At 49.0% G+C, this 24,518-nt stretch overlaps 8 protein-coding genes across 8 annotated transcripts; 3 read left to right on the forward strand and 5 right to left on the reverse strand.

Moving 5' to 3' along the window:
* Positions 1-1,070: 1,070 nt before the first annotated feature.
* Positions 1,071-2,732, forward strand: LTR84_010367 (uncharacterized protein; the record flags this gene model as incomplete). The annotated part of the gene is made up of 1 exon (XM_064853904.1): positions 1,071-2,732. The coding sequence occupies one exon, from the start codon at positions 1,071-1,073 to the stop codon at positions 2,730-2,732; it is 1,662 nt and encodes a 553-aa protein (XP_064700479.1).
* A 2,030-nt stretch (positions 2,733-4,762) lies between these two features.
* On the forward strand, positions 4,763-6,229 carry LTR84_010368 (uncharacterized protein; the record flags this gene model as incomplete). Its single annotated transcript, XM_064853905.1, has 1 exon — positions 4,763-6,229. One exon carries the CDS (start codon positions 4,763-4,765, stop codon positions 6,227-6,229), a length of 1,467 nt encoding a protein of 488 aa, XP_064700480.1.
* A 227-nt stretch (positions 6,230-6,456) lies between these two features.
* LTR84_010369 (uncharacterized protein) lies at positions 6,457-8,110 on the reverse strand (the record flags this gene model as incomplete). The annotated part of the gene is made up of 6 exons (XM_064853906.1): positions 6,457-6,623; positions 6,699-6,804; positions 6,861-7,013; positions 7,090-7,398; positions 7,451-7,704; positions 7,762-8,110. 6 exons carry the CDS (start codon positions 8,108-8,110, stop codon positions 6,457-6,459), a joined length of 1,338 nt encoding a protein of 445 aa, XP_064700481.1.
* A 299-nt stretch (positions 8,111-8,409) lies between these two features.
* Positions 8,410-9,351, reverse strand: LTR84_010370 (uncharacterized protein; the record flags this gene model as incomplete). The annotated part of the gene is made up of 1 exon (XM_064853907.1): positions 8,410-9,351. The coding sequence occupies one exon, from the start codon at positions 9,349-9,351 to the stop codon at positions 8,410-8,412; it is 942 nt and encodes a 313-aa protein (XP_064700482.1).
* A 2,328-nt stretch (positions 9,352-11,679) lies between these two features.
* Positions 11,680-12,654, forward strand: LTR84_010371 (uncharacterized protein; the record flags this gene model as incomplete). Its single annotated transcript, XM_064853908.1, has 1 exon — positions 11,680-12,654. The coding sequence occupies one exon, from the start codon at positions 11,680-11,682 to the stop codon at positions 12,652-12,654; it is 975 nt and encodes a 324-aa protein (XP_064700483.1).
* A 1,344-nt stretch (positions 12,655-13,998) lies between these two features.
* Positions 13,999-15,904, reverse strand: LTR84_010372 (uncharacterized protein; the record flags this gene model as incomplete). The annotated part of the gene is made up of 4 exons (XM_064853909.1): positions 13,999-15,149; positions 15,211-15,295; positions 15,353-15,468; positions 15,529-15,904. The coding sequence occupies 4 exons, from the start codon at positions 15,902-15,904 to the stop codon at positions 13,999-14,001; spliced, it is 1,728 nt and encodes a 575-aa protein (XP_064700484.1).
* Positions 15,905-17,263: 1,359 nt separating this feature from the next.
* TOP2 (DNA topoisomerase 2) lies at positions 17,264-22,264 on the reverse strand (the record flags this gene model as incomplete). The annotated part of the gene is made up of 1 exon (XM_064853910.1): positions 17,264-22,264. The coding sequence occupies one exon, from the start codon at positions 22,262-22,264 to the stop codon at positions 17,264-17,266; it is 5,001 nt and encodes a 1,666-aa protein (XP_064700485.1).
* A 355-nt stretch (positions 22,265-22,619) lies between these two features.
* LTR84_010374 (uncharacterized protein) lies at positions 22,620-23,699 on the reverse strand (the record flags this gene model as incomplete). Its single annotated transcript, XM_064853911.1, has 1 exon — positions 22,620-23,699. One exon carries the CDS (start codon positions 23,697-23,699, stop codon positions 22,620-22,622), a length of 1,080 nt encoding a protein of 359 aa, XP_064700486.1.
* Between the last annotated feature and the right edge of the window lie 819 nt (positions 23,700-24,518).

Genomic DNA, 24,518 nt, shown 5'->3' on the forward strand with positions numbered 1-24,518 from the left:
TTTAGCTTGTCTTAGCTAGCTGGCCACCTGGAAGTTAATCACGTCTCCTCGAATAACACCCATTGTTCCCCTCGGTATGACGCCCGAAGTGCCTAAAGACCCTGAAGCCTCAGTCCTCTCGGGCGCTTCCCCCTCCAAATGTCTGACCCAAGGACCACCCATCCCAACCACACCGATAACCAAGAAACTCGTGGCAGTGGCAGGCAGGCAGGGGCCGTGCTGATGCTGATGCTGATTGATTGTTGGCCTCTAAATGGTTGACCCTTTGGTGCCAGTCCCAGACAGTCTTGGTGCCACCCAATTCTGATCCCGAACGACCGACAATCACCCTATCAATAATGGCCAGCGAGTTCAAGTTCAAGTTCACTTAGTCGTGCCTTATCTTTTCCTCCTCCCCCCCTGTCAGTTTTATCAACGCCATGCTGCAATGCATGCATCCAAGTCTCCTACGCCACCACCTCGAATCTCCCACCTTTCCCCTTCCAGTCTCATCTCTAGTACCGGCCCCGGGCGACACCCATGTTGTGGGCAACAGTGCCGCATCTGCCCACCTCTATCCACCACTGTCCACCACTGTCCATCACCCAACATGCTATCCCCGTTATCGTTCTTCCTGCGCCATCGTCCTTTCCCAGCCAGTCTAGACTCGTTGTCTCCCACACTCATCTTATCCCCAACCCGATACCCATCAAGTCGACCTTCCTCCGTCATGACAGGCCTGCCGACTTCGTATTCACAGTCTCTTGACCTTCTGCTAATCTAGTCGTTCCTGTTTCCTGTTTGTTGCCTATCTCAATACCTCATACCTGCGCTCCCATCCCACCTCGAATTCGTCTTTTGCGATCTCAAGCAACCCGCGACCGCCTCAGATTTCATGTACATATCATAATTCCCAGCTCTGAGCTTATGACCGACCTTGACGATTAGCGTCCAACTCATCACTGCTTGGGAACCAGTACCACACCACCAGCCTTTACTGCCCATGGCCGTTGTAAAGGCCTCGAGATACCCTCCCCTCCAACTACCCCATCCTTCGAGGATATGAAGTCCTCCGATAACTACATGTGAACATGACATACCTCAATAATCTCGATTCCCGCATGTATCATGGCGCGCCACCCGACCTACAGACCAAGCTAGACTTAAACCCTACATTAATTGTCTCATGGTGGTGTACGCTCTTTGCTCTGACTGCCGTCGGCATCAGACTCTTTGGAAGATGGATTCGAACAGAGAAGCTCTTCCTCGAGGACAAAATAATGTTTTGGAGCACAATTCCCCTCCTCGCTCGCATGGCTTGCGTCCACGTCATTCTCCTCTGGGGCACCAATAATACCGTCACAGAAGGTCTGAGCGCGGTCCAGATACGAGAACGCGAAATCGGGAGCAAATTGGTCCTGGCTGCTCGCATCTTCTATGCTGCCTACATCTGGATCGCCAAATTCACCGTCCTCGAATTCCTCAAACGACTGATCGGCGCCTCATGGGCCAAATCCTATGAAGTGGGCCTGAGATTAATCTATGCCTTCCTTGTCGTCACCTACATCGGCGTCGTTATTAGCACCCTCACAGAATGCCACCCATTCACCCATTACTGGCAGGTGGTTCCAGATCCGGGACCAAGGTGTCGAGAAGGATTGGTACAACTCATTGTCATGGGCGTCTGCGATATGGTCACTGACATTGTCCTCATCATCTACCCCATTCCACTGGTCTGGCAATCGGCAATGCGACTTCGGAAGAAAGTCTCTCTAATCATTTTATTCCTCCTTTCAATTATCCTTATCGCCATCACCGCTTACCGAATCCCCTCCACTATTTCCCGTCGATCCTCTCAACAGTACAGATCATTGCTGGCTTCCTTGGAAATTTTGGCAGCGGCTTTCGTATCAAATGCCATTGTCATTGGTAGCTTCATTCGAGACAAAGGTGTTAAGAAGGCCAAATTCCGGGCCAATTCTTTCAACGATGACACAAGCTCCCTCGGTCGTCAACCTACGAGAACACGCTCCAGATCAGTCACCCACCACCACTGGGGCTCAGATGAAGACTTGGCTCGAGATTTCGCATTCCAATTGCCGGCGACTTTGCAGCATGGCACAACGACAGACGCTCTTCCCAGAGTGGCCGAAGTAGCCGAACCCGGCCATACACACGAAGACCTGGAAGCTGGGGATGCACACAATACAACCTTCAAATCCAAGTGGAACTTCGATGCCGCATCTCGAAATCGAAGGAAGGGATCAATGGATTCTGTCAGCAGTTCCTCCACCGATATCAAACTACGTGAACTCAAGACCCAAATGGCCGATCCTGCAACCTCTGACTATACCGAACCTGATACTCCTAGTAAAATGGGATTCTTCGATGTTGGTGGTCTTGTAGAGAAGGGACTGGATTCACCGAGTATTCGATCTCGTCAGACTTCGATTCATGAATCAACCAGACGGCTCAGTCAAACTCAAAACCATCCAGGGACAAGATCTGGTTCCAAGGCTTTCCTCAGTGATATCGGCGGGTTGCTGACGAGGCATATTCGAGAAGAAGACGAAATCACCTCTGCACCCCGAAGGAAGAGCTCGCCTGCAAGATCTCCCATGAGATTTGGCGATCACCGAAGAGAATCCAAGAAGAGTCGACTACCAAGTCACCAAGAGGACGAAGAACCCATCGTACGACCTCAGGGCCCTGACGACTTGACCTTCACCGATATTGGAGGGCTTCTGAAATAAATAAGATCTTGAAGTGGTTTGTGATGACTTTACGATACCTTCAGTGGACCTCCCAAATGATAGGAGATCTATCTGTGAGAAGAAGATGGACATATTCGAGTTTACTCGGAGGAAAAGTGATTCAAGAATATTCATCAACCTCTGAGCGACGATTAGTGTTTATTGGCTGGGGAACCAACGATCCCCCTTGGATCATTCTGCGCATGATACCATTTTGCATTTTAGCGACGGTGTTGGAGAGGATCAATGCTTTGGGACTGACCATCGTCCCTTTTTTTGTGTATCCCACTTGGCTTGTACATCCTCCCAATATCAACTTCGTTGTTGGTGTTTGATTGTTTTCTGTTGTTGTTGTTTTTTATGGGCGATTCTCCAAGATCGTGAATACCAGGCTGATGGAATGAGACGAGATTTGATGTGGTGCTATGAGACGAAAGATGAGATGGACACGCCTTGTGCATTCAGATATTTCTTGGACAAAATTTCCCCAGACATGGTATATTTATAGTGGTACTGATTGAATGGTATTCTATCTCCCAAGCCTCACCTTTACTTCTTTCCCTGCAGTGGCCCCCTCCAACTAACAATGCATATTCAGCGAACTCCCAAAATGGGATGTTATTGAACCTTCACCAGAATACGGTGTCTGTGGAGGTGATGAAACCTTGGGGAAACCGGGCAGTGCCGCTTTTCAAACTTTCACAGAAGTACGCGGGCTGTGGAGGTTACGGAGCCTCGATAATATCGACCGCGTCGATTTTCAGACCTTCATAGGAGTAAGGTGAGTGCGAAGGTCATCTGCACATGAGTACGGCACTGGTTGAGACCCAGGATCACCTCCAGTGATCTCAAGCAGACTTTTATAGTTGCCATCGACGTATTCTCGCCCCGCGAGCAACTTCCTCACACCCCATAACACTTCGTCGAGAAAGTCCTGACCTCCACTGTCTCACGTCACATCAGGGCTTTGTGAAGCAGGCATAATATTGTGAAGCCTAGTCAGCTCATGCCGATCTCGCTCATGCCGATCTCGCGCATACCATTGCGCAGTAGGCAAAGGACTAATACCACATAAAAGCAGGCTGATTCTGCTTTTAACCCATTTTCCTCCCTCAATGACAGGAGAGCCTGGAAAAATGAGTACTGCATCCCCAAGCAGAACCCCAAACACAGCCCATCCCGAGGATGTCTTCGTGGCACTGCCTTCGAGAGAAAGTCACAGTTGACATTCCATGGCACGTGCTTGAGCATTCTCTAAAGGGCTCGAGGTGGAGATGACGTCACATGCCTCTCAGCCCCGACGTACCAGAAGCTTCAAGCAACGTCAACTATTCCCCTTCAACGTTGATTGAGAGCCGGGTTTAGACGAGACATGCCTAAAGACTACCTAGGTAAGTCGAAGTAATTGTTCAATTGCTAAGATGCACTGCAATCTCATCCAAGCGCCAAGCTTCCCGAGTCAAGGCCTCCCAAGATGCATTGACAGCCGAATACGCAATACGCATACGCAGGTTCCACGGTTGATGATCGTGTGGAGTCTAACTGACATGCTAGATACTATCTTCCCACGCATCAGGTAAGTCAGCAAGTTTGGAGAATCTCGATTTCTCCATGTCTCCTCATAAGCTTCCTTTCAAACAACGACAATACAACCTTTGACTTGTTTCCCCCATATTATCGACATGTGAATTCGAGGTATCCCACCACTCTCTTTCCTTCACGAGTGTATTTCACGTTCTGCGAAACGTTGTCGGACAGATGTAATGGAGTTGAAGAACGAACCATACTCAAATGTGGGTTTTGCCCAGCGGCTATTTGCCAGATGCGCATACGCGAAATAACAATTTGAGTAAGTTCTGAAGTCACCATCTCCGCTCAAGAGGCTCAGCGGTCCTCACGAGATTACGATGATCAATATGGACGTAATTATCCGCTCCTGGAACGGATGGATGACAGGATATAAAACTGGATTCGGCCTCACCCAGGGCATTTGATTCACTTCTCCAGATTACCACCTCGAACCACCCGCAATGGTCAAAGCCATGTTCTCTACATTTACAAAGCTCGTTCCGCTCCTGCTCCTTTCCTTAGGAGCTTCACCGCCCACTGTAGCGGCTCAAGATCTCAGCGCTACTACCTGCACAGGACTATGTGCGTCTCTAGTAACGAATTCATCGACCTGGGAGGCCAGTCAAAAAGTCACCACCGACTATGCATTCTATGACGTACCCTCGAACTTCTCGAAATCCCTCAAGCCAGGCACACTACTCAAGGTCGAATATGTCACCAACTACACCAACTATACCGTGCCAAGTGGCCTGACCATGTCACGAATCTTGTACACAACCAGCGATTTGAACGGTACCACATTGCCTACATCCGCCTACATCCTGTGGCCTTTTGCACCATTCCAAAGCCCTCAGCTCAAGGACGGACAATTTCCCTTCGTGGCATGGGCACATGGGACCTCTGGTTTCCAAAAGACCTGCGCACCTAGCAGCTACAAAAGCTTGCAATACCACTTCATGGTCCCATATAAGCTAGCCCTGGAGGGCATGGTGGTGGTGGCACCAGATTACCTTGGCCTTGGGGTCGATAAATTGCCAACTGGAGAGCATATCGGACATCCGTATCTAGCGGGGCCATCTGTCGCGGCTGACATCGCATATGCAGTGACTGCTGCTCGTGCAGCGTTCCCTGTCCAGCTACCCAAGGATGGCCCATTTGTCGGCATGGGTCATTCCCAAGGAGGCGGCTCAATCTGGGCTTTCACGGAACGTTTAGTTGACCACCCTCTTCCCGGATACAAAGGCTCCGTCATGCTAGCACCAGCTGTTCAATACTTTGCTCTTCTGGCGAAACAGTTGGCGGCACTGCCCGAGATCTTGAGCACTGCCGCCCTCACACTTCAGCCCGCTTTCGTCGCTGCAGTCACGACAGCTTTCCCCGCTTACAACTACTCGGGCTTCACGGCCCTCGGCTACGATCGATACAAGAACGTCGTCGAGCCACTCAAAGTATGTCTGCCCACCTACACCTTGGCCACCAGCACCGAAGACGTGATTTTCAACACCACCAAGCCCGGCTGGTACCAAGACCCCACCGTACAGAGATACGCCGAGTTCACCGAGCACGGCCACCGGAAGCTGAAAGGCCCAATCCTGATGCTGGCCGGCGAGCGCGACGCCGCCGTCCACTACCCGAGTCTCCTCGAGATTGTCAATGGCACCTGCTCCTTGCTGACACAGGAGAAATGGGGCGAATCCATTGACTTTGTCACCTACAAGGACATGGACCACTTCCCGATGATCCAAGCCAGTTCGGCGCGATGGCTGTCGTGGATCAAAGATCGCCTGGCGGGAAAGCCCGCCCCGAAGCCCGGCTGCTCCTCCGCCGTCGTCAAGGGCTTCAGGTCCGAGTTCACCGAACAAAGTACCGCTCCCAACTTCTTCCTCGACGCAATCCCTCCCTCCGCTCCTTATCAGGCAGCTTTCTGAGTGGGTGGCTGCTGGTGATGGTCTCGGTGATCGGCTGCTAGATACATTGTATTGTTTGTTTGCGCATGGAGGAGAGGGTTTGAGATGGATTTGCTTCGCATTCATATCCTCCATAGCGTGTTTAATCTCGGAGAGAAATGGAAATGAAAATTCTTCTCCCCGCCGCTTTTCTACGCACGTTCTACCTGCTTCCATCGGAGAGCCAGCCCCATGCCTGAACCTTTCTTTCATACAAGGCTGCTGTCGGGTTTGGAGGGTTGCAATCCTTCATCCTCTTCAGCCGGCCGCGCCTCCGCATTTCCATGATTGGCCCAAATCGCCCTGAACAGCTCCTGCAACTGTGTTGACTGAACTGCGAACCAAATCGTGGGTACGGAAACAATCTCCGCGATGACTGTACACATTTCGTCGAGTTAGCGTCATTCCCTCTAAAATCACTTAAGCCAAGGGGGAGGGAACGGGATCTCACGCATGCCGACGAACGTTTGCCACCAGTTCCAGCTGACGTTGTCCCCTTGATGGGGAAATTGTCTGGTCGGAATGGCCATGAAAGCCGCGACGAAGTTCAGTGGTGTCTACAAACTCGATCGTGAGTCAGGAAGGTAAGGATCACATCGGCCGGCCCACTCACAAAGATGACCGTGATGACGGTGAAGGCGAAGAGCAGCTGGGACTGTTTCTCGTTCTCCCTGTCGCGCCTCTCCGCGTCTCGGTCGCGTCTATCGGCCTCTCGAGCAAGGCTCAGGCTGGCTTCCTGTTGCTTGAGATCGAGCAACTGATTGAACTGGTTGGTTTACAATGTCAGCATCGTCTAATGATAATACCAAGGGGTTCTCTGTCCCTTTGGACAGGAAACGTACTCTTTTCTCTACACCCTGTGCTTCTTCATCCAATCTCGTGAAATCCAAAACATTCGAGGCAAACCAATCTGGCGGACTCAATAATGGGTAAGCGTATTTCCAAGCCAGTTTGTCCTCAACAGCTTTTTGATTCTCCCAGACCGCTCGGATCATTTTCAGCTCGTCCCTCACGTCTCGGACTTGTCGTAACCCATCTGTCTCCTGGTAAATGTCATACAGCGCGCTAGACTGCCCAGGGTTGCTATTGTTGTTGCTGATGTCGTGGACATAGTCCACAAACTCTTTATACCTTCGTGTTTCAAGGGCCCCCTTATGAAACTTAGCGGGAAAAGTCTCGCTCGTAGAATGGGTGCTATCTTACGTGCTCAGAAATACTTTTCGAAAATATCGTCGCCCAGGTCTCGGTTTCACCTAAACCCCCATACCCTGGCTGGCCGGAAATAGTTGTGCATTGTCGAATTATGTGACTTACAAAGTCCTCTGGGTCCATTCCCTCATCTCCTTGTCTGGGAATTCGACCTTCGCGCAGGATGATGTATGCGTCTCCCAAGTTGTGGCGCAAGGTGCTTTCGATGTTATCGGTCCATGGCTCTGGAAATGCTGTTACCACCAGATCTAAACAAAAATGGTGTTAGGTCCAAAAAATGAAGCGATTATTTGCTCACTGCTTACTATCTATCTTCCACAGCCACAATTGATTCACCATGAGAAGCTTGGCCTTCGCCTTTTCTCTTTTAACGGTGTAGCGATACAAGACTTGATCCATGTCCTGTTCCAAGAGCGGCTGGTCCGCTGCAAAGTGTGATTGATCCAAGGTTTGGGGGAGTTGTATAGTATTCGTTTGTTCCCTGACTTTGCTTTCGGGGCCATATTCTTTTGCCAATTCCGACATGTAATGAAATCGCAAAGCTTCAATCTTGCTCCGAGCCGACATAGCTTCGAATGAGGGTAGCTGTTTGCCACTATGTTCGTTTTGTCGGGATTCAAGGAAAGCACCAGATTCGATGGCAAAATACGGCATCTTAGGAGGACGGGAAGGTAAGCGCGAGGAGGCATTTGAAAGATATCCGCCAGCTTACCACAATTGACAGCACTTTTCCCTTTAATTCACAATGGATCTTTCGCCGATTGGCTGACTGTCTGACTTCTTCCAAAGCCCCATCGATGACACCGATGAGGTTTGTGCCCTCCACCATTTTGTATGACACTGGTAAATGCTGGACCGCCCACTAGTCCACTCTTAGTTAGCACATCGTTCTGTGATCCTCTAGACAAGGAAAGACAAGAGCTCTCACCCTGACCCATAAGATCTAATGACGGTTAGCCATAGGACAATGATTTCTGTAACTCAGAAGCACGTACATTGTTGCTCGGAACATGGATCCACATGCACTGCTCCTCGTCAAAGTCGTTTTCGGTCATCTCCTTCGCCAACCGGAGCGCTGATGTGACGTCTTCCTCCATTTGGCCCTTGGAAAGATGATCTTTGGGCAGAAAAGAAAATCCGGTGGCCTTGATTATCTCTGTTTCTAGGATAGGGATACGAGGACCAAGCACACGTCTCCACTGCAATCCCGTCAGAACATGCATCATATTGCTCTTCAACGAGTCTTGAGGGGCCGCAGAGTCTCGCTCAACTGTTTCCGACAACGTTGGATCTTCAGGGCACTCGGGCATTTCATTGAAGACTCCTTTGCCTGCGATTTCAGGTAGGCCAAAATCTTGAGCAGTTTGGCCATACTTGTTCTTGAAGCCGCGGAATGCGCCATACTGCAGAAGTAGCCAGATCATCTGAGGATGCACACGACTTGCCGCCCAGAGCAATGCGGTGTTGCCTTCATTATCTCGATTATTGATGTCAATCTTCTTCGACTTCAGAAGTAGCTTCGCGGTGTCTAAGTAGCCTCGCTTCGCGGCTTCCATGAGTGCCGTCACGCCAACATGATTCGAGGCATCAACTTCGATGTCTGTGACAGAGAGAAGGGCTTCTACTACCTCAGTGGCTCCATTTGTTTGGGCAGCTAAGATGAGTGGCGTTTTGCCTGAATGATCTCTCGACTTGACCGAAGCACCAGACTGTAGTAGCACCTCCACAGCAGGACGCTTCCCCGAAGATACGGCCCAATGAAGTGCAGCTCTACCTTCCCCATTCTCAGAGCCATCCCTGGAGTTCACATCAACCTGTCCTCGTGCAAGTATTGTCTTCAGCTCGGCTGTCCGTCCGGCTTCCGCAGCACGGAAAAGTTCTTGCCTTGACGACATATGGCTTTGGAATATCGAAGGATCCAAAAAGCCACGAAGAGATGAGAGATTGGCTCCAAACCTGTTCGAAGAGCCTTGAATGTCAATGAGGGTGCTACTGAGGAAGTTATAAGTCGTATTTTTGGATTTGGCCCCCAAACACTTCATTTTTGAGGCTTGGGATATCCCGTACGGCAGCACACCCTTAACCTCGTATCAAGTCGTTGGCCTGTCGCGGTTGGTCAGATTAATGTGATAGCATGTAGCCATCATGCGCCTCGTAATATTAGCGTTCGATTGTGTTGGATTGATCCTGAATATGGCTGACGACTGAACTAACTCTGTGCACGCTGACTGACGCACCTCACTCTTCCTCCGTTCCCTCCTTCCAAATTTTGTTCCTTTTTGTCACTACGCAGCCTTCTCGTTTATGGAAACTGCGGCCAAACCCACGTATCGATTAAAAAGACATCTATGTTTGGAAGGAGGGGAGCTGGCTAACTGCGGCATTCTCCCTCACCACAATCGATCTCGCCAAAGGCCTGGGGCTCAGTCCATTTCCCTGATCCATCGACTAACCTGTCAAGTGACTAGGTGTGTCCTTAGGATCAGTAGTACAAAGGACTCAGTCCCTCGTATTCCACCCCTGCACCTACAATTCACCTCTATCCATACACAGATAGTGCTAGCAAAATTACTCTGCTACTAACACTGTTGGTATCGCGCTCAACAAACCGATATAATGTTGCTCGATTTCCCATAGACCAACGAACGTCAACTCGTCCGGCTGATCTTCGATCCGGTTTGTTCGCAGTCGATTTCGATGATAGCCAACCGAAGTTTGCGCATGTGTGCTGTTCAATTTCCAGCCTGATGGGGGCCACAAAGACGTCTCTTTTGCCATTGGCCAGCTTCTTCTCATGTGTCGTGTCGCCTATCTGCCACTCGTGTCCTCCCGCTAATTCTGAGGTTCAACATCCCAATACTCTGGTAAGGGCTACGGCGAGGTCAAGCTTTTTTCGTCGCATTGTCGCAGTAGGCTAGACCCTTCTCTTCAATGCACACCACTTATGTAAGCTGCCCAACACCCGCTGCACAATCCTTACTAATTCATTGTCAGCCTGGTAATTGATAAGAAGTTCCGCCTTACTAGACAGACGTTCTTGGAACGTCGCTTGCATATATTCGCGATTTGTTTCACTGGTTATGATCGCTGATTGGGGTCTTATTTCCAGCATACCAACTCCCGCGAAAGCTTCTTTACATTGGTTGCTTGGAAATTAAAACTATAGAGGGTCCCCCTTGGCACGACGGCTGATCGATGGGATATCATTTATTCCGGCTATTCGGACCATCATAATTGTTGGGCCCATGTTGAAAGGATTTGGCATATGCTCTGCCTCGATATGATGGAGAGATCAAAGCCATGAGATCTTTGAAACAGGGATCTCTTCATGATTCCGATTTGCGAATAGAATGATTGTCGTGTCTGGGGCAATTCCCTCCGAGTATGTGGAGAGTCTCCGAATTTCTCTTGAAGCGTTGGAAAAGTCAGAGAAGTATTCAGGTTACATACTACACTACAATTGGACCTCTCGGTAGGTATCCCTGTCGTACGACCTTTGCACGTTTTGGTCTCTTCTTGTATAATTATCCTTTCGGAGAGAAAGGCTCAGAAGGCGTCTAGAAACTTCAACACCATTACTTCGGGAGACATTATGTGAGGACAAACACGCTTGTGTACATGCCACCCAAGAAATGTTACGAAAAGAACTACTTCCCTCTCCTACCGAAGCGATCCGACGGATAACCCGGCTCACCATTCTGCCCAGATGTACTTCAAACTAGTCCGTTGATATGAAGGAGAATGCATCTTCCGTCACCCTTAAGCTGAAATCTTTCTGGATCATAAACAAATCGCGCACTCGATATTCGAAATTCCAACTTCCTCGTGAATTAGCTTACCAGATGGGAAACCTCCTGTGCATCATGCAACCAACAATCTACCGAAACATCAGAAGGTGAACTCTATACTCATCTCGTGAAGGATACAAACACGGCACCCGTTAGAGATGGAGGACTCCAGCGAGGCAGCGGACTCATATCTCAAGCCTCGGGTTGGGACTTCACATCCTAGCAGTGAATATCTGCAAGCTCCCGCCTTGTGCTCCAGCATGACAACGACGGATACGCTCTGCTTTACCCTGACTTCTGTCTGTGGACTGCACAGAGAATCATCAGACCTCATGAATTGAGTTTGGGTTTTCTTACTTCGACAATCACCGTTCATCCATGGTCACAACAATTCTGGTATTACCACAAGCCGATCATCCTACATAGGTAATCAACATGTCTTCCGCAGATGACGATTCATCTACCCCGTCCATTTCACCATCTATCATCGTGGGAATTGTGATCCTATCCGCCGCTGTCGTAGTCATCATTGCTGCCAGTGTGTTCCGGTTCTACTCCCGCAGTGGAAACAAAAACGCCTTCGATGACAACAACAGCGATTTGGATCTCTTCAACCCGAACCAAGTACGTCCGGCCAGTCAGGTGGCACGCATGAAGGAAGTGCGCTGGATCAACAACATGTATGCGTGGGAACGGGGCAGACAGGCGAGACTGGAGATTGGAGAACTCAGACCTACCACCATGTTCGGAGGAAATCGACAGGGTGAAGCAAGAGTCTGGGATGAATGGAGTGTCTGCAAGAATCGGGAGGTGAATTCATTCCCATTTCTTACTTGTCTAGCAAGAACTGACAAAAACCAGTCCACCATGGCTCATCAGGCAGGTGACCACAGCAACGCCTCACAGTTTTACAACGTCGACGATTTATATGCACAGGCTTCTCACCAACGCCTCAGCCAAGCCACGTCAGTCCTACTCCCACCTCAACCGGGCTTCTTCCATGCGAACCAAGGCCGCCGTGACTCACGACTGCGCTTCTCGGAAGTCCCACCATCAAGCCTGGCTCCACATCAAGAACATCGAGGTCCAATCATGGTTCCGATTAACGAACAAGGAGGTCGAATGGCAAGACATGACGAAGATATCAATACCGACATTGCCGTCGTCGATGATAGTCCCACTCCTAGACCCAGCGGTATCAACAACAACACCAACCAACGTGAGCATATCATGGAAGATCTAGCAGCTGGTCTTGGAGTCGGCCTCGGATTTGGACATGGCTCTGGATATGGATTTGGTTATGGCGCAGACAACAGCAACGGAAATCACGAAGCGATGCAGAACAATCAGAGAGTGAATGGAATGCGCGTGCCGACTATGGTCTTGGCTCCACCACCAGTACGGAGATAATGGTTTGGATATCCAGTCGAGCGTTCATGGCCCGTGGCTAAGTGTGTTGATGAGGAGCTCCCGGCCATACATCCTCGGATATGGTTCTTGGATTTCATGGAGCAACGAGTCGTGGGTCTAGGACGGAAGATTCTCTAGAGTCGAGTTGTTGGAAAGGCGTGATGATACCCTTGCTTTTCTCGTCGCGGAAGCGACCGAGCATTTTTGTAAGAATACCAGTTACCCACACACGAGTTCAAGCTTACTAGTTGATGAACATCGGACAGAAATCCCAGAGAGGGTACATCAAACTCCCTGAGTCTTTCCCAGAATGGCCACTTGAATTGCTGTACGACGATTCTTTGAACATGTGCTCGACCTTCATGGAAGCCTTTGTCCCTAGTTCACTCACTTGTGCCTTCCGTGGTTATCGAGGAAAAAACCCCTCAGTCCACGATTCCTGATGCCATGAGTTTGAAATCGTCTAGAAATATGGAGTGTGAAAATAAGTGAGATGTCCTTGACCACATCAGAGTCGTAGAGCGTGGAGCTTGGAAGACGTAAATACCTAGGAAGCAGGGAACCAGAGGCCAAGTTAAACCCCTATAAGCTCACAAACCCTTCACTTCACTCAGCCACTTCACTTCACAAATACACGAATAGATCTCAAAGCCCCCCAATTTCCCACCACATTAGCATCGGAAGATGTCCCTTCAAGAATCTACTGCATTATGGTCTAATGGTGTAAAGTGGTCGGTTGGTTAGGCCTCAGGATAGGGTACTAGGAAAGAACAAAAACAGTAGATCGGTCCCTATCCCACCTTTGATTGTGGCAGATGTCTCATTAAAAGGTGTGCGAAATGAGGTTTACTAGGCAATTTGTCTGGGCTCTTTTTTTCATAAGAAAAGTCGTGAGTTCCATTCCTGGTTGTTACGTCTCCTTTTTTTTACTTCTAAGAACTTACGCGGCACGCCATGCGAGCGCGGTGTGGAGAGATTAATGAACCACTCGCGCCTTGAGAGACAGTCATATATCTTTGTAAACCAAGTAGTTTGTCGGGTTTGGTGAAACAGAAGCAAGAGAGCGAACTTTACAAGCCATCATAATTCGTGATCTCGTGAGGAGGGTGCAGCAATCTAAAACATTGTATGGATGGCATGTGATAGTCATGCGTGATCAGATACAGTTTAAATTTTCTCAATGACAAGGCCCATCAGCGAGACAGTCAAGAGCAAAACAAGTCCACACGTTCCATTCCACAATACCTCCATCTCAGGCCCCTCTATCAGCCCCTTCTTTCCATGCATGAGCACCACAAGCCAATCAACATCCACTCTTGCGTCTTCACCACCATACCATTGCACTCAAAGCGAAGCAGGACGCTTAAGCCGTCTCAACCCCGTCGTCATAGTCGTGCTGACATCACGCATCTGCATAAGTACAAGGGCAGCATTGAAGTCCGTGAACACCTTGGTCGACTTCTTGCGAGCTGTGCTTGAACCACCATGCTTGTCATTGCCAATACCAACACCTGAACCTGCAGATGGTGGTCCGACACCAGTCGAATCCATAGGGACATCTGAGTCGTCGGAGCCGGCGTCATAGTCCTCGTCCAGATCCATGCGACGGTGGTGATGATGATAGTGAGCATGACGAGCATGGGCTTTCGGTGACGGCAATGCTTCACTCTCATCGCCCTCTCCAGTCTCAGTCTGAGCTCCATGTTTGCCCTTCGACCCAGACGCAGCCCCACTGGCGATGACGAGACCTGGAAAAAGCGGTTTGTACGGAGGCGGGAGTGTGTCGAGTGGAGCATATGAGCGTGGAATGACCCTCGCAGCACGATGTCTCTTGCGTCGCGAGCCGCCGCCATTGGGTGAGTCTGAGCGCGTGCTGCTGGCTGGAGAGTGTGGTGGGGCAAAGGGATTGCGGAATTTGATCTTGGGCGATGGAGAGCGCATCGAGTTGGGACTGTTTATTGCGGACCATGGTTGGGCAAAACCGCCACCACTGCCACCGGCTTGAGAGGCTGGGGATGAGAGCACGTATTTGTCGTCATCATCGTCATGTCGGCCCCGCTCGTCTTGACTCGCTTCGCCATCACAGTCATTGAGAGAAGAGACATCGCTTGCGAAGCCAGAGGAGCTGATCTCGAGAGGCTTGGGCATGATCTTCTTGAATTGGCGTTTGCCTTTCGGGGTTGTGGTGATATGTGGACTGCGAGACGTGGACGTGGACACGGACATGAGGGTTGGGGAATTGTTCAAGGTCATGTTCAACGTGGAGGTCAAGGTAGAGACGCCGTGCTGTTGTTCGAGCTCTCGATACATGCGGGCTTGCTCGGCACAGCGCTTGGTGATCTCAGGGTCGATTTGCATACTGCCATACTCCTCGTGGTCTGGGTGCAGGCAGGTTGCTGGGAAGTCTTTACCAAAGACGGGTGTTAGGGCGTATCGAATATTCCAGCAGAATGTTGCGGCGACGGCTTTGGCTGCTTCGTAGGGAATCCAGTAACCTGAGGAATCATATGTCAGCCATTTGGTATGAACTAGTGGTCCTATTTCGGCAAAGGCCACCTTGTGCTACCAATGCTCCTCCCGTGATGCTATGGCAGATTTCTTTGAGGCCTTCATTGCGTGCTAGCATTTTCGCCGGAGTTGTCTATTATCGACATTAGAGAGGTTGAGCTGGAATAAGGACGATGATTTTGGTTTATACCTTCGAGTACTGTCCACATTTGAAAAGAGGAGTGGTGCGTACAAGGCCAATATTGTAATCCCAGATCATGGTATATGTGGCACTCTCAGTGGGGATCTTGAAGGTGTATTGGAAGACTTGGTGACTGTTAGCTTCGACCTCACCTTTTTCGATAACGAGGCTTATCTATCTAATACCTTCAAAACACTCTCGGCCAGTCTTCTCCAGGAAAAGTTTCTTCTCACTGTTGTACGGAATGTGTCTTGCGTAAGTGGAAAGTCCAACCGTGGGAAAGACACTCAGTGCCTCATGCTTGGCCGCTGTGAATTCGTCGTGGTCCTCATGTGGAGGGTAACGACAGTCACCACGGATTGGACCAGGCTTGAAGATGGCTGCATCTTTGGACATCTTTTGCTTCTTGTGAGTCTGTTTTCTGCGAGTGTCACCGAGTGCATCTGATATGACACCAAAATCACTTTCAACTGTGGATGTGTCGTCTTTGCTGTCCATGCTGTTGTTGTCTTGGTCACCTGTGTCCATCATAGGATTGAGAAGTGATTTTATAGCAGCCATGATATTTCGACTGGTAATATCGAAGAGTGAAGAGATTCAAAAGTGGTTCATGCCGGCGCGTAATCTGTTGAAGTAGTGCAAATGCGGGCAAGCTCGATGTGCTTGTTCTCAATAGCAAACACTCAGTCTGCGAGCCTGCTCTTAGGGAACAAAGCGTGAGGCATGTCGTTTCTGTGAAGTCTTTCTTTGAGATCCATCGATAATGCATATTGCAACCAAGAACTGGAGTTTTCGTGTTCCAGACGCGCCAAAAGGCATCATCACTAAGGCAGGCATCCATTCTGAGGCCCACGCATATCGGGAGGCTCTTCTCCTTGACCTTCAAGACTCCTCAATAACGGGACGAATGAGTGGGAGATCAGTAGCTCCGCCTAGATGAGCGGTGAGGGTGTTCGTCCTTGAGTCGACGGAAGTGCGCAGTAGGTTGAGAGGAGATCATCAAGCTCCGAGCACCGATTTGAAGTCCCTTTCTGCTTCATATCTTCTGTGTTGAGCTCTTGCTTTTATCTGTATACTTTGATCATAACTATTTAGCTGCTGATGGATGGCGAGACAAGAAATTTTCGATAAAGTCAATGAACTCGATAGCGATAAATAAAATCCGGGAAGGAATGGACACCCCGAGAGATGCCTTTATTTTCCAGAAGCAACTTGCATATCTCTCAATTGCAACACTAAACATCTGCATCGAGATATATCCAAACAAGAGCATACTGCATGATACCCCTGCAGGAAGACGCCGACGGGCGTTCAGGACACCGTTGCCAGTCCTGAGATTTTGATCCAGCTCGAGGTTTTTGGCGGCGACGGACAGGATTGACGTTGTACAGAACCCTCTTTGATTGGGTGACGTTGCCGTTTCCATGAACAGACAAAGAAACCTCGGTATCAGAATCTGTATCAGAGGTTGCACGAGCTGTGTCGGTAAATATGGAGGTCAGTATGTGTTGTCTGAAGATGTTGCTTTCATGATTTTGATCTCGGGGCCCAGGAGGCATGGATCCACCTTTAACTTTCGTGTACAACTCGTCGCCTACGAGTTGTCAACTGCATCCACCATCGAAAACTGGAAGTCGAAACCGACTGAACCTAAGTAAATCACATTCAGGAGTCCAGAACTATGGTCTGGTCATCAAGTTATAGCTACCTGCCGAAGTATACTAGCGAATACAAGCTGCTTGGCATAAGAGATATATTGCAAGAATTAGCCCAGCACTAAAATCATCCCTCAACGCCTCGTGCGCCAACTGTCTCGCTCTGAGCCCACCCAATACTCGGAGGCGTCAATAGAAACCATAGCCACTAAACTTTAGTGACTTGTTGTCATACTCCATAACAAAAACCTCGTCTCTCATCCCATCAAAATGTCATATCCATGTCATCGTCTGATTCAACCACCTTCTTCTTCGCCAGACGCTTTGCATAGGCTTTGGCAATAGGTGATTGTTCAAGCTTCTTTGCTGCAGCCACAGGTTTCTTTGCCACCGGCTTTTTCTCTTTGGGTTGCGTATCCTTCAGCGCAGTCTTTGGCAATCCCTTGACCATGTCACCAAGATCAGCCAGCAAGTCATCCCCATTGTCACTATCGGTATCCAAAGTATATGCGGGAGTCTTCTTCGCATTTGCACGAGGAGCTCGAGCCTTCGGCTTTGTGACAGGTTCGTCTGCGTCAGACTGTTCGACCGCTTTCTTTTTGGTTGTCTTCTTTGGAGCAGGCTTAGTGACGACATCATCATCATCACTATCGTTCTTGGCTTTGGTCGCCTTGGTGGCTTTCTTGGTGGGGGCTTTTGTGGCTCGTGCCTTGGGCTTGGGTATAACTTCTTCGAAATCAGATTCATCAGCTGCAGAAGGCTTCGATTTGGTATTGACTGCGATATCATCGTCATCATCCATATCTGAATCCGCCGGCTTTGCAGCCTTCTTGGGAGCGGTGCGTGCACCTCGACTCTTTGGCTTGGGAATAACTTCGTCGAAATCAGACATATCAGATGCATTGCCATTGGTCATAGGTGGATTTTCAGTTTCATCCTCGTCGTCCGAAATGAGAGCTTGAACAGGCTTCCTAGCAGCCGGTCGAGCAGCTCGACTCTTTGGTTTGAGGATAACTTCGTCAGCGTCTGACATGTCAACATCAGATGTCTTGCCATTGGTCTTTGGTGGTAGTTCTGTCTCGTCTTCATCATCAGAAATTATTGCTTTGGCAGGCTTCTTCGCAACTGGACGCGCAGCACGGCTCTTGGGCTTAGGAATAACTTCCTCATCCACATCCGACGCGTCCATAACATTGGTGACGTCTTCAACATTGTCATGAGACTTGGGGGCAGTAGCAGTCCGGTCCAAATCGCTGTCAAGATCATCGTCAAGCTGGGGCTGCTTGCGGATGGCTACTGCTCGCGGCCTAGGCTTAGAAATGACTTCGTCCAAATCGGACAAGTCTACAGAGTTTGACTTGGTACTCTTCTTTGATTCATCTTCGAATCCATCTGTGGAGTTGTTGAAATCGCTTTCAGAGTCACTGTCGATGGTATACTTAGTAGGCTTCTTGCCTCGCCCACCTCTTGCCACTGGTTTTGGAGCCTTTTCGGGCAACTCGATGATCTCCTTCGCAATTGACTCTGACTCTGCCGCCGAATCAGTTGGCCCATCGGTATAGAGTTTGCGTTGTTCCATAGCGTTCTTAAGAGCATTTGACTTGGGTGCCGTATACGCAGTAATGGCCCGCTGGACTGGCTTGGGAGCAGGAGCTCTCTTTTTTGCTTTTGGTGCAAACTCTTCGAATTCAGAGTCGTCGAATGCGTCTCCAAGTCCCTTTCGCTTCTTGACAGTAGCTTTTGAGTTTGCTGCAGTTGCAAACTTCTTGGAGACTCGTCTTCCCTTGCGGATATTGCGTTTGCGATTGTGCTCATCTTCGAGCTGGAATTTCCATTCGGCAACGAAATCGTCCAGATCAGCTATCCATAGGTCTTCCTTAGATTTCTTCATCAAGACATCAACTTCTTGTTCTTTGTCTGCTATTTGACGTCGCACTTTTTCCACACGTTCCTGAGTCAATGACCAAAGAGCCATACCAAGAAGATAGTCATAGGCACTTGCATCAATGGAGTCATCATCGCTCTCGTCGATTTCCTCTTCGACCACGGGCTCTAGCTCTCCGCTCTCTTCAGCATCCTTGATCTTCGGGAACGGAGTAAATCCGAGTTTCTGAAGTTCCGTAATCAAGACTGCCTTCTTTTTCTTTGAGATTACCAATTTTCCATCGATGATCATTTGGATGAATCTGGCTTGGTTGGTGAGACGACTCAACTCTCGTTGGAGATCATTTAACAACCATTCCTTTCGCTTGGCATACATCTGAAGACGGTAGCTGTAGAATTCATCCATGATTGCTTCTACATTCGCGTATTTCGTGATACGCCCCTGAGGATCAAATGCCACCAAGTTTGAGGTTGCGATCGACTTGGTGAGTTTGAATTTCTCGATCAAACCTTCCTCGACAGCCTTTGCCATATGCTTCTCATCCATCTGAATGACGAAGTGAACGGCGTCATGGGTGTTATAGTCCTTGTAATCCTTGATGAAAGAAGGCACCTTCTCTGCCTTGATGATCTCTTCTAGCTTGTCCTTGAAATCTTGAGTCCAGGTGCGCACTGGTAGTTCAGTGATTTCAACCTCGGTATCGCCAGTCTGATGAATAATTCCACTGAACTGGAATCTGTCTGGGGCAGTTGATTTGACTTCGCCTTTGAATCCTCGAAACCATGGAACCATAGGCAGCCATTCCTCTCCGTTCATTCTGCGTTTCAAATTTGCGACAATATCTTCTGGATTGTAATTTGGGATGGAAGAACTCCACCCAGTTCCAATACCATCTGCACCGTTCACGAGAACCATAGGAAGAACGGGTACATAGAGTTCGGGTTCGATGATTTTGTCATCATCTGTCTGAGACTTAAGAAGGGGGTCGTCCGCTGGATGGAATAGCTTCCGGGCAAAAGGAGAAAGACGGGTGTGGATGTATCGAGCGCTGGCCGAATCACTGCCACCCTGATTTCGAGTACCGAACTGACCAGACGGCTCTAGTAAGTTCACATTGTTGGAACCCACAAAATTTTGTGCTAGACCGACGATTGTCCCCTGTAGAGATGCTTCACCATGATGATATGCTGTCATTCCTCCAATCACACCCGTAAGCTCTGCGACCTTGACATCCTTTTTGAGGTTTTTCTTCAAGCAGGCATACATCACTTTTCGCTGACCAGGTTTTAGACCATCTACCACGGATGGAATGGATCTGATATTGTCTGCCATGCTGAAAAGAATCAATTCCTTGTTGACGAAATCCGTGTACGAGATCTTGTTGATGGACATATCAAGGTAGGTGCCAGGCTTGAATTGGCGGAGCCACTCCTTTCGTTCGTCTGCCTTCTTCTTCGAAAATGCCAGCTCAAGCAAGGCTGATTCCTCATCCTTCATGGTTTCGAATTCCTTGTGATGTCGGTCAATGTCGTTGAAATACTGCTGTGCATCTTCGTTGGTGGAAGAGCCCAATCCTTTCAGATACTTATGGTCCGGTTTTTTCTTGTCATGCTTGTGTGCCTCTTTCCATGTTTCATACTCAGGCAGGGTGTAGAAGGCTTTTGACCATGACGGATTCTTGATATCGCCTTTCCAAACTTTGACGATCGGAGTGATGAATTCCACCAGGAAATTGGGAATTTTGAGTAAGCTAGGGAATTGTACCTGGAGGAAATTGATCAAGAGACCTTTGATATGACTGCCATCATGATCCTGATCTGTCATGATCATCAAAGAACCATATCGAAGCCCTTGAGTGTCAGTGTAGACCTTCTTATGTTGCAGCCCAAGGAAGGTCTTGATGTTTTGGATTTCGGCGTTCTTCGAAATCTGCTCGACGGAGGCATCACGAACATTCAGCAGCTTTCCTCGAAGTGGAAATACGCCGAATAGATCAGGACCGACCACGGACCGACCTGCCATGGCTAAACCCTTTGCTGAGTCACCTTCGGTAAGGATGAGAGTACACTTGTACCCTTCCTTCGTTCCAGCCTTGTTCGCATCGACCAGCTTTGGGTTGGTCATTCGACTTCGCTTGCTGCCATCGGATTTCTTGAGAATTTGGTCGGCTTTCGCCTGTGCAAAAGTGAGGATATTGTTAATGACCTCTGTTTTTACAATTTTCTTCATGAAATCATCCGATATTTGACATTTGCTACCAAATTGGGACGCTTTGGTGGTCAGCTGCTCTTTGGTTTGCGATGTGAATGCCGGGTTGACGATCTGAGCATTCACGAAGAGAAAGATGTGGTTGCGAATCTGATTCGGCTTCATAGCTGCACCAACCTTGTTTTTCTTCTTGACAATATCCGTCAGGCGTGCCACGATTTGATCGGTGATGTAGTTGACATGCGTACCCCCAGAGGTTGTGGCTATCGAATTGACAAAGGAAACTTGTTGGAAAGAGCCGTCGGAAACTGTGAAGCCAATCTCCCAACGGGGATCAGTTGACTCGGTGATGATCTCAGAAGCGTCATTTGCTGCTTCTTCGCCTCTCTCCTTCTTGATGGCCTTGGTATACATCTCAATGTACTTCTTGAAGTTGCGCGCAGGAACGCGCATGCCATTGAGTTTGACAGCCACGCCTTTGCACGTGCCCGCAAGATCGTAAACACGACGCTTGAAGAGTGCTTCCAGATCATCATCAATCCCGGTCATTCCAAACTTTGCGAAATCTGGATAGAATGTGACTTTGGTGTAATCCTCGCCCTTGTGATCTGTGATTTTTGCTTTACCCATCTCTGACATGTTGTTGGTCCATGTTTGTTTGTATTTCTTCTTCTGTCTAGCGTCCGCAGTCTCGACAATAAATTGGGTGCTAAAGATGTTGCAGAGTTTGGCGCCGTAGCCATTCCTACCACCAGTAACCTTGGCCTGGTCATCGTCGTAGTTCGAACCGGTGAGGAGATGGCCGAAAATCATCTCAGGGATGTAGATCTTCTCCTTGGAGTGGATCTCAATTGGAATACCGCGACCATTGTTCCAGACACTGATTTCGCCTTTTTCTCGGTCGATGGTGACTTTGAGTTCATCCATATTCTTGTCATTTGCCTTGTTGTCGGCGGCATTGACCAGGATTTCGTCGAAGATCTTGAAGATACCAGGGACATAGGAGACCTCGCGGAACTCCATGCTCTCCTTCTCGCTGTTGTAGACCCATAGTTGCTTCTCGGTGCGCTCAACGGAGCCGATGTAGGTGTCGGGTCGCTTGATAATATGCTCTAATTGAGTCAATTTCTGATAGAGCTCAGAGACTCTCTTCTTTTTGGGTGGTGTCGCCATGATTGTTGGCGGATGGAGAAGAGTAAACAACTGGAGGGCGCAGGTGGAGAAGAAGATAACACCAAAACGCGCTACGCGCCAAGACTTTCGCGGGTGATGGCCGTGGCCGCTTCAAGTGATTGCTCGCCGCTTTCAGAGCCTCACACAACAAATACGTCATTTTCGACCTCGCTGCCTCGCACCCACCTCAAGGGGTAAATTCACACTCACAATATTAGAAAAAAAGGAATGGCTTTTTGTGGTACAGATGAAGTGACCAATCTTCGAACTGGATATTTACTATCACTCAACAGCTTTCGTCCCTTATCATCAACTGGCTACTGATACCTTTTTGAATCTAACCCCATCCAGTAACTCAGTCACTTGGGAGAACCAATTTACTCTTCAAGATCGCTTTGACAATAACATCCGCAATGGCTTGATGGCCAATTTCCGTTGGATGAAATGTTCTTACTGTTTCCAGATCTGGGAAGCTCAGAGTGTGACGACTTTCTGTATCCTCTCCATCTGAAATCGCCCACTGAAGCTGGCCAAACTTCACCAAGTGCTGAAGATTGTTCACCTTTGGTGCGATGATTGAAGCCGAGCGCAGTTCGTCTTGTTGCTCTTCTCCTTGAAACTTGGCAGCGGGTAGGTTGAAAAACCACGTTGCTTCTCGCCCAATATCAGGCTCACGGACACCATCCTCACAGAAACGGTGACCCTCGAAGACGGGATCGATGTCAATGTATTCTACGCCGTGCAGTTCTGCTGATGCTCGGATCACATCATTCAACATACTAACCAACTGATTCAATGCTCTCCTCTTTTCCTTGGTGAGATAGTCCAATGGTCTTGTCCTGCTGAATGTGACGTGATCGCACAGATCAGTACGTTCATTGAAAAACCTCGCATAGCCTGTGACCAGAAGGAGCGCATCGGGATGCATGCATTTGGCAGATCTCGCAATGACAGTATCAATTTGATTGATGAGATTCCGTGATTGAACCATGGCTCTTGCTTCCCCAATTTCTTTTTCACAATCGGCAAATGGAAGCCAGTGGTAAACGCAAGCGTTCAGTACATTGAAGAAATGAATTTCGTTGCCACCTGCTGTTATGGTGACAACGTCTGAGTTTCCAATAAACGGGACTTGGTGGAACAGCACGCTCTGGCCATTACTCCCCCCACATGCCAGATACCTGACATTTTCGTGAGAAATGTTCAATTGCTTGCCACCGGCGACCTTGACCGGATATGCCCCGGAAAAGCGACCACAGCTAAACACAACGGGGGAACCTGCACCGGCTCCTGCAGCGTAGGAGTCACCCAATGATGCGTAGCTACTAGGCCATTGTGTAGAGCGGCCTGTTCGAAGGGGTATTGGTGTTGAGAAGACAGCATGAATGAACAGGCAGCAGCCCAGGCTGTGCCAAAAGGCGTTGACACCCACCATCGGTCAATGGGTGCAATTTTGCCAGTGCATTCTCAAAGGACGAACGAGCTATAAGAAATCAAGCAACTTTTGCACACACGGTCTTGGTCAAGAAGGCAAGGACTCGTGATAGTGCAACGAGTAGGCAATGAGACCGTCAAGTGAAGTCATCATAGATCCATGAGGGGAAGAGGAGGGGAAGTAACTGACATCCACCGCTTCATCCTCCCTCTATCTATTTCACACACGTTTCGTTGCTACCTATAAACCCTAGGATTGCTGTTGCAAAATCAGAAACGTTACATTAAAATGCTCTAATGCGCCTGATCGTGTTGAAGTCAATAGTTGATTGTTAACTGATCATGTTGTGTTGAGTACGCTTCCTAGGGGAGTTCCCTCGCTGATTATTTATTCCATATATAAGTAATTAAAGGCCTTTTAGAACACAACCTCTGCTTTGCATTCCACCACCTTTACATACTGCCATGACACCAACGATGCCATAATGTTCGCTACAGCGCTGGAGCAGGCTGCACTTCAAAAAGCATGCATTTGCGAACCGCATCCAGACTAGCAGTAGACTCCGTGATCAATTAATGTGGTCCGCGGCCCTAACGATTGGTAAGTCGGACCAGCCAGCCCGTCAAACAGTTGTCGGGCATATCGGATATACACCTCGACAATACTGCAATGGGCAAATTGCAGCCAGAATTGCTTATTCATGAAATGAGAGGGCATCAAGTTCAAAGGAATTTGTGATAGATATCACAACATGAGCTTGAGACTACAAATGGCCGAGCAGCAGGCCGCTCTTGGGGAACGACTGGGAAGACTAAAGCA

This window comes from Exophiala bonariae, assembly GCF_035927105.1.
Source record: "Exophiala bonariae strain CCFEE 5792 chromosome Unknown scaffold_42, whole genome shotgun sequence".
NCBI lineage: Eukaryota > Fungi > Ascomycota > Eurotiomycetes > Chaetothyriales > Herpotrichiellaceae > Exophiala > Exophiala bonariae.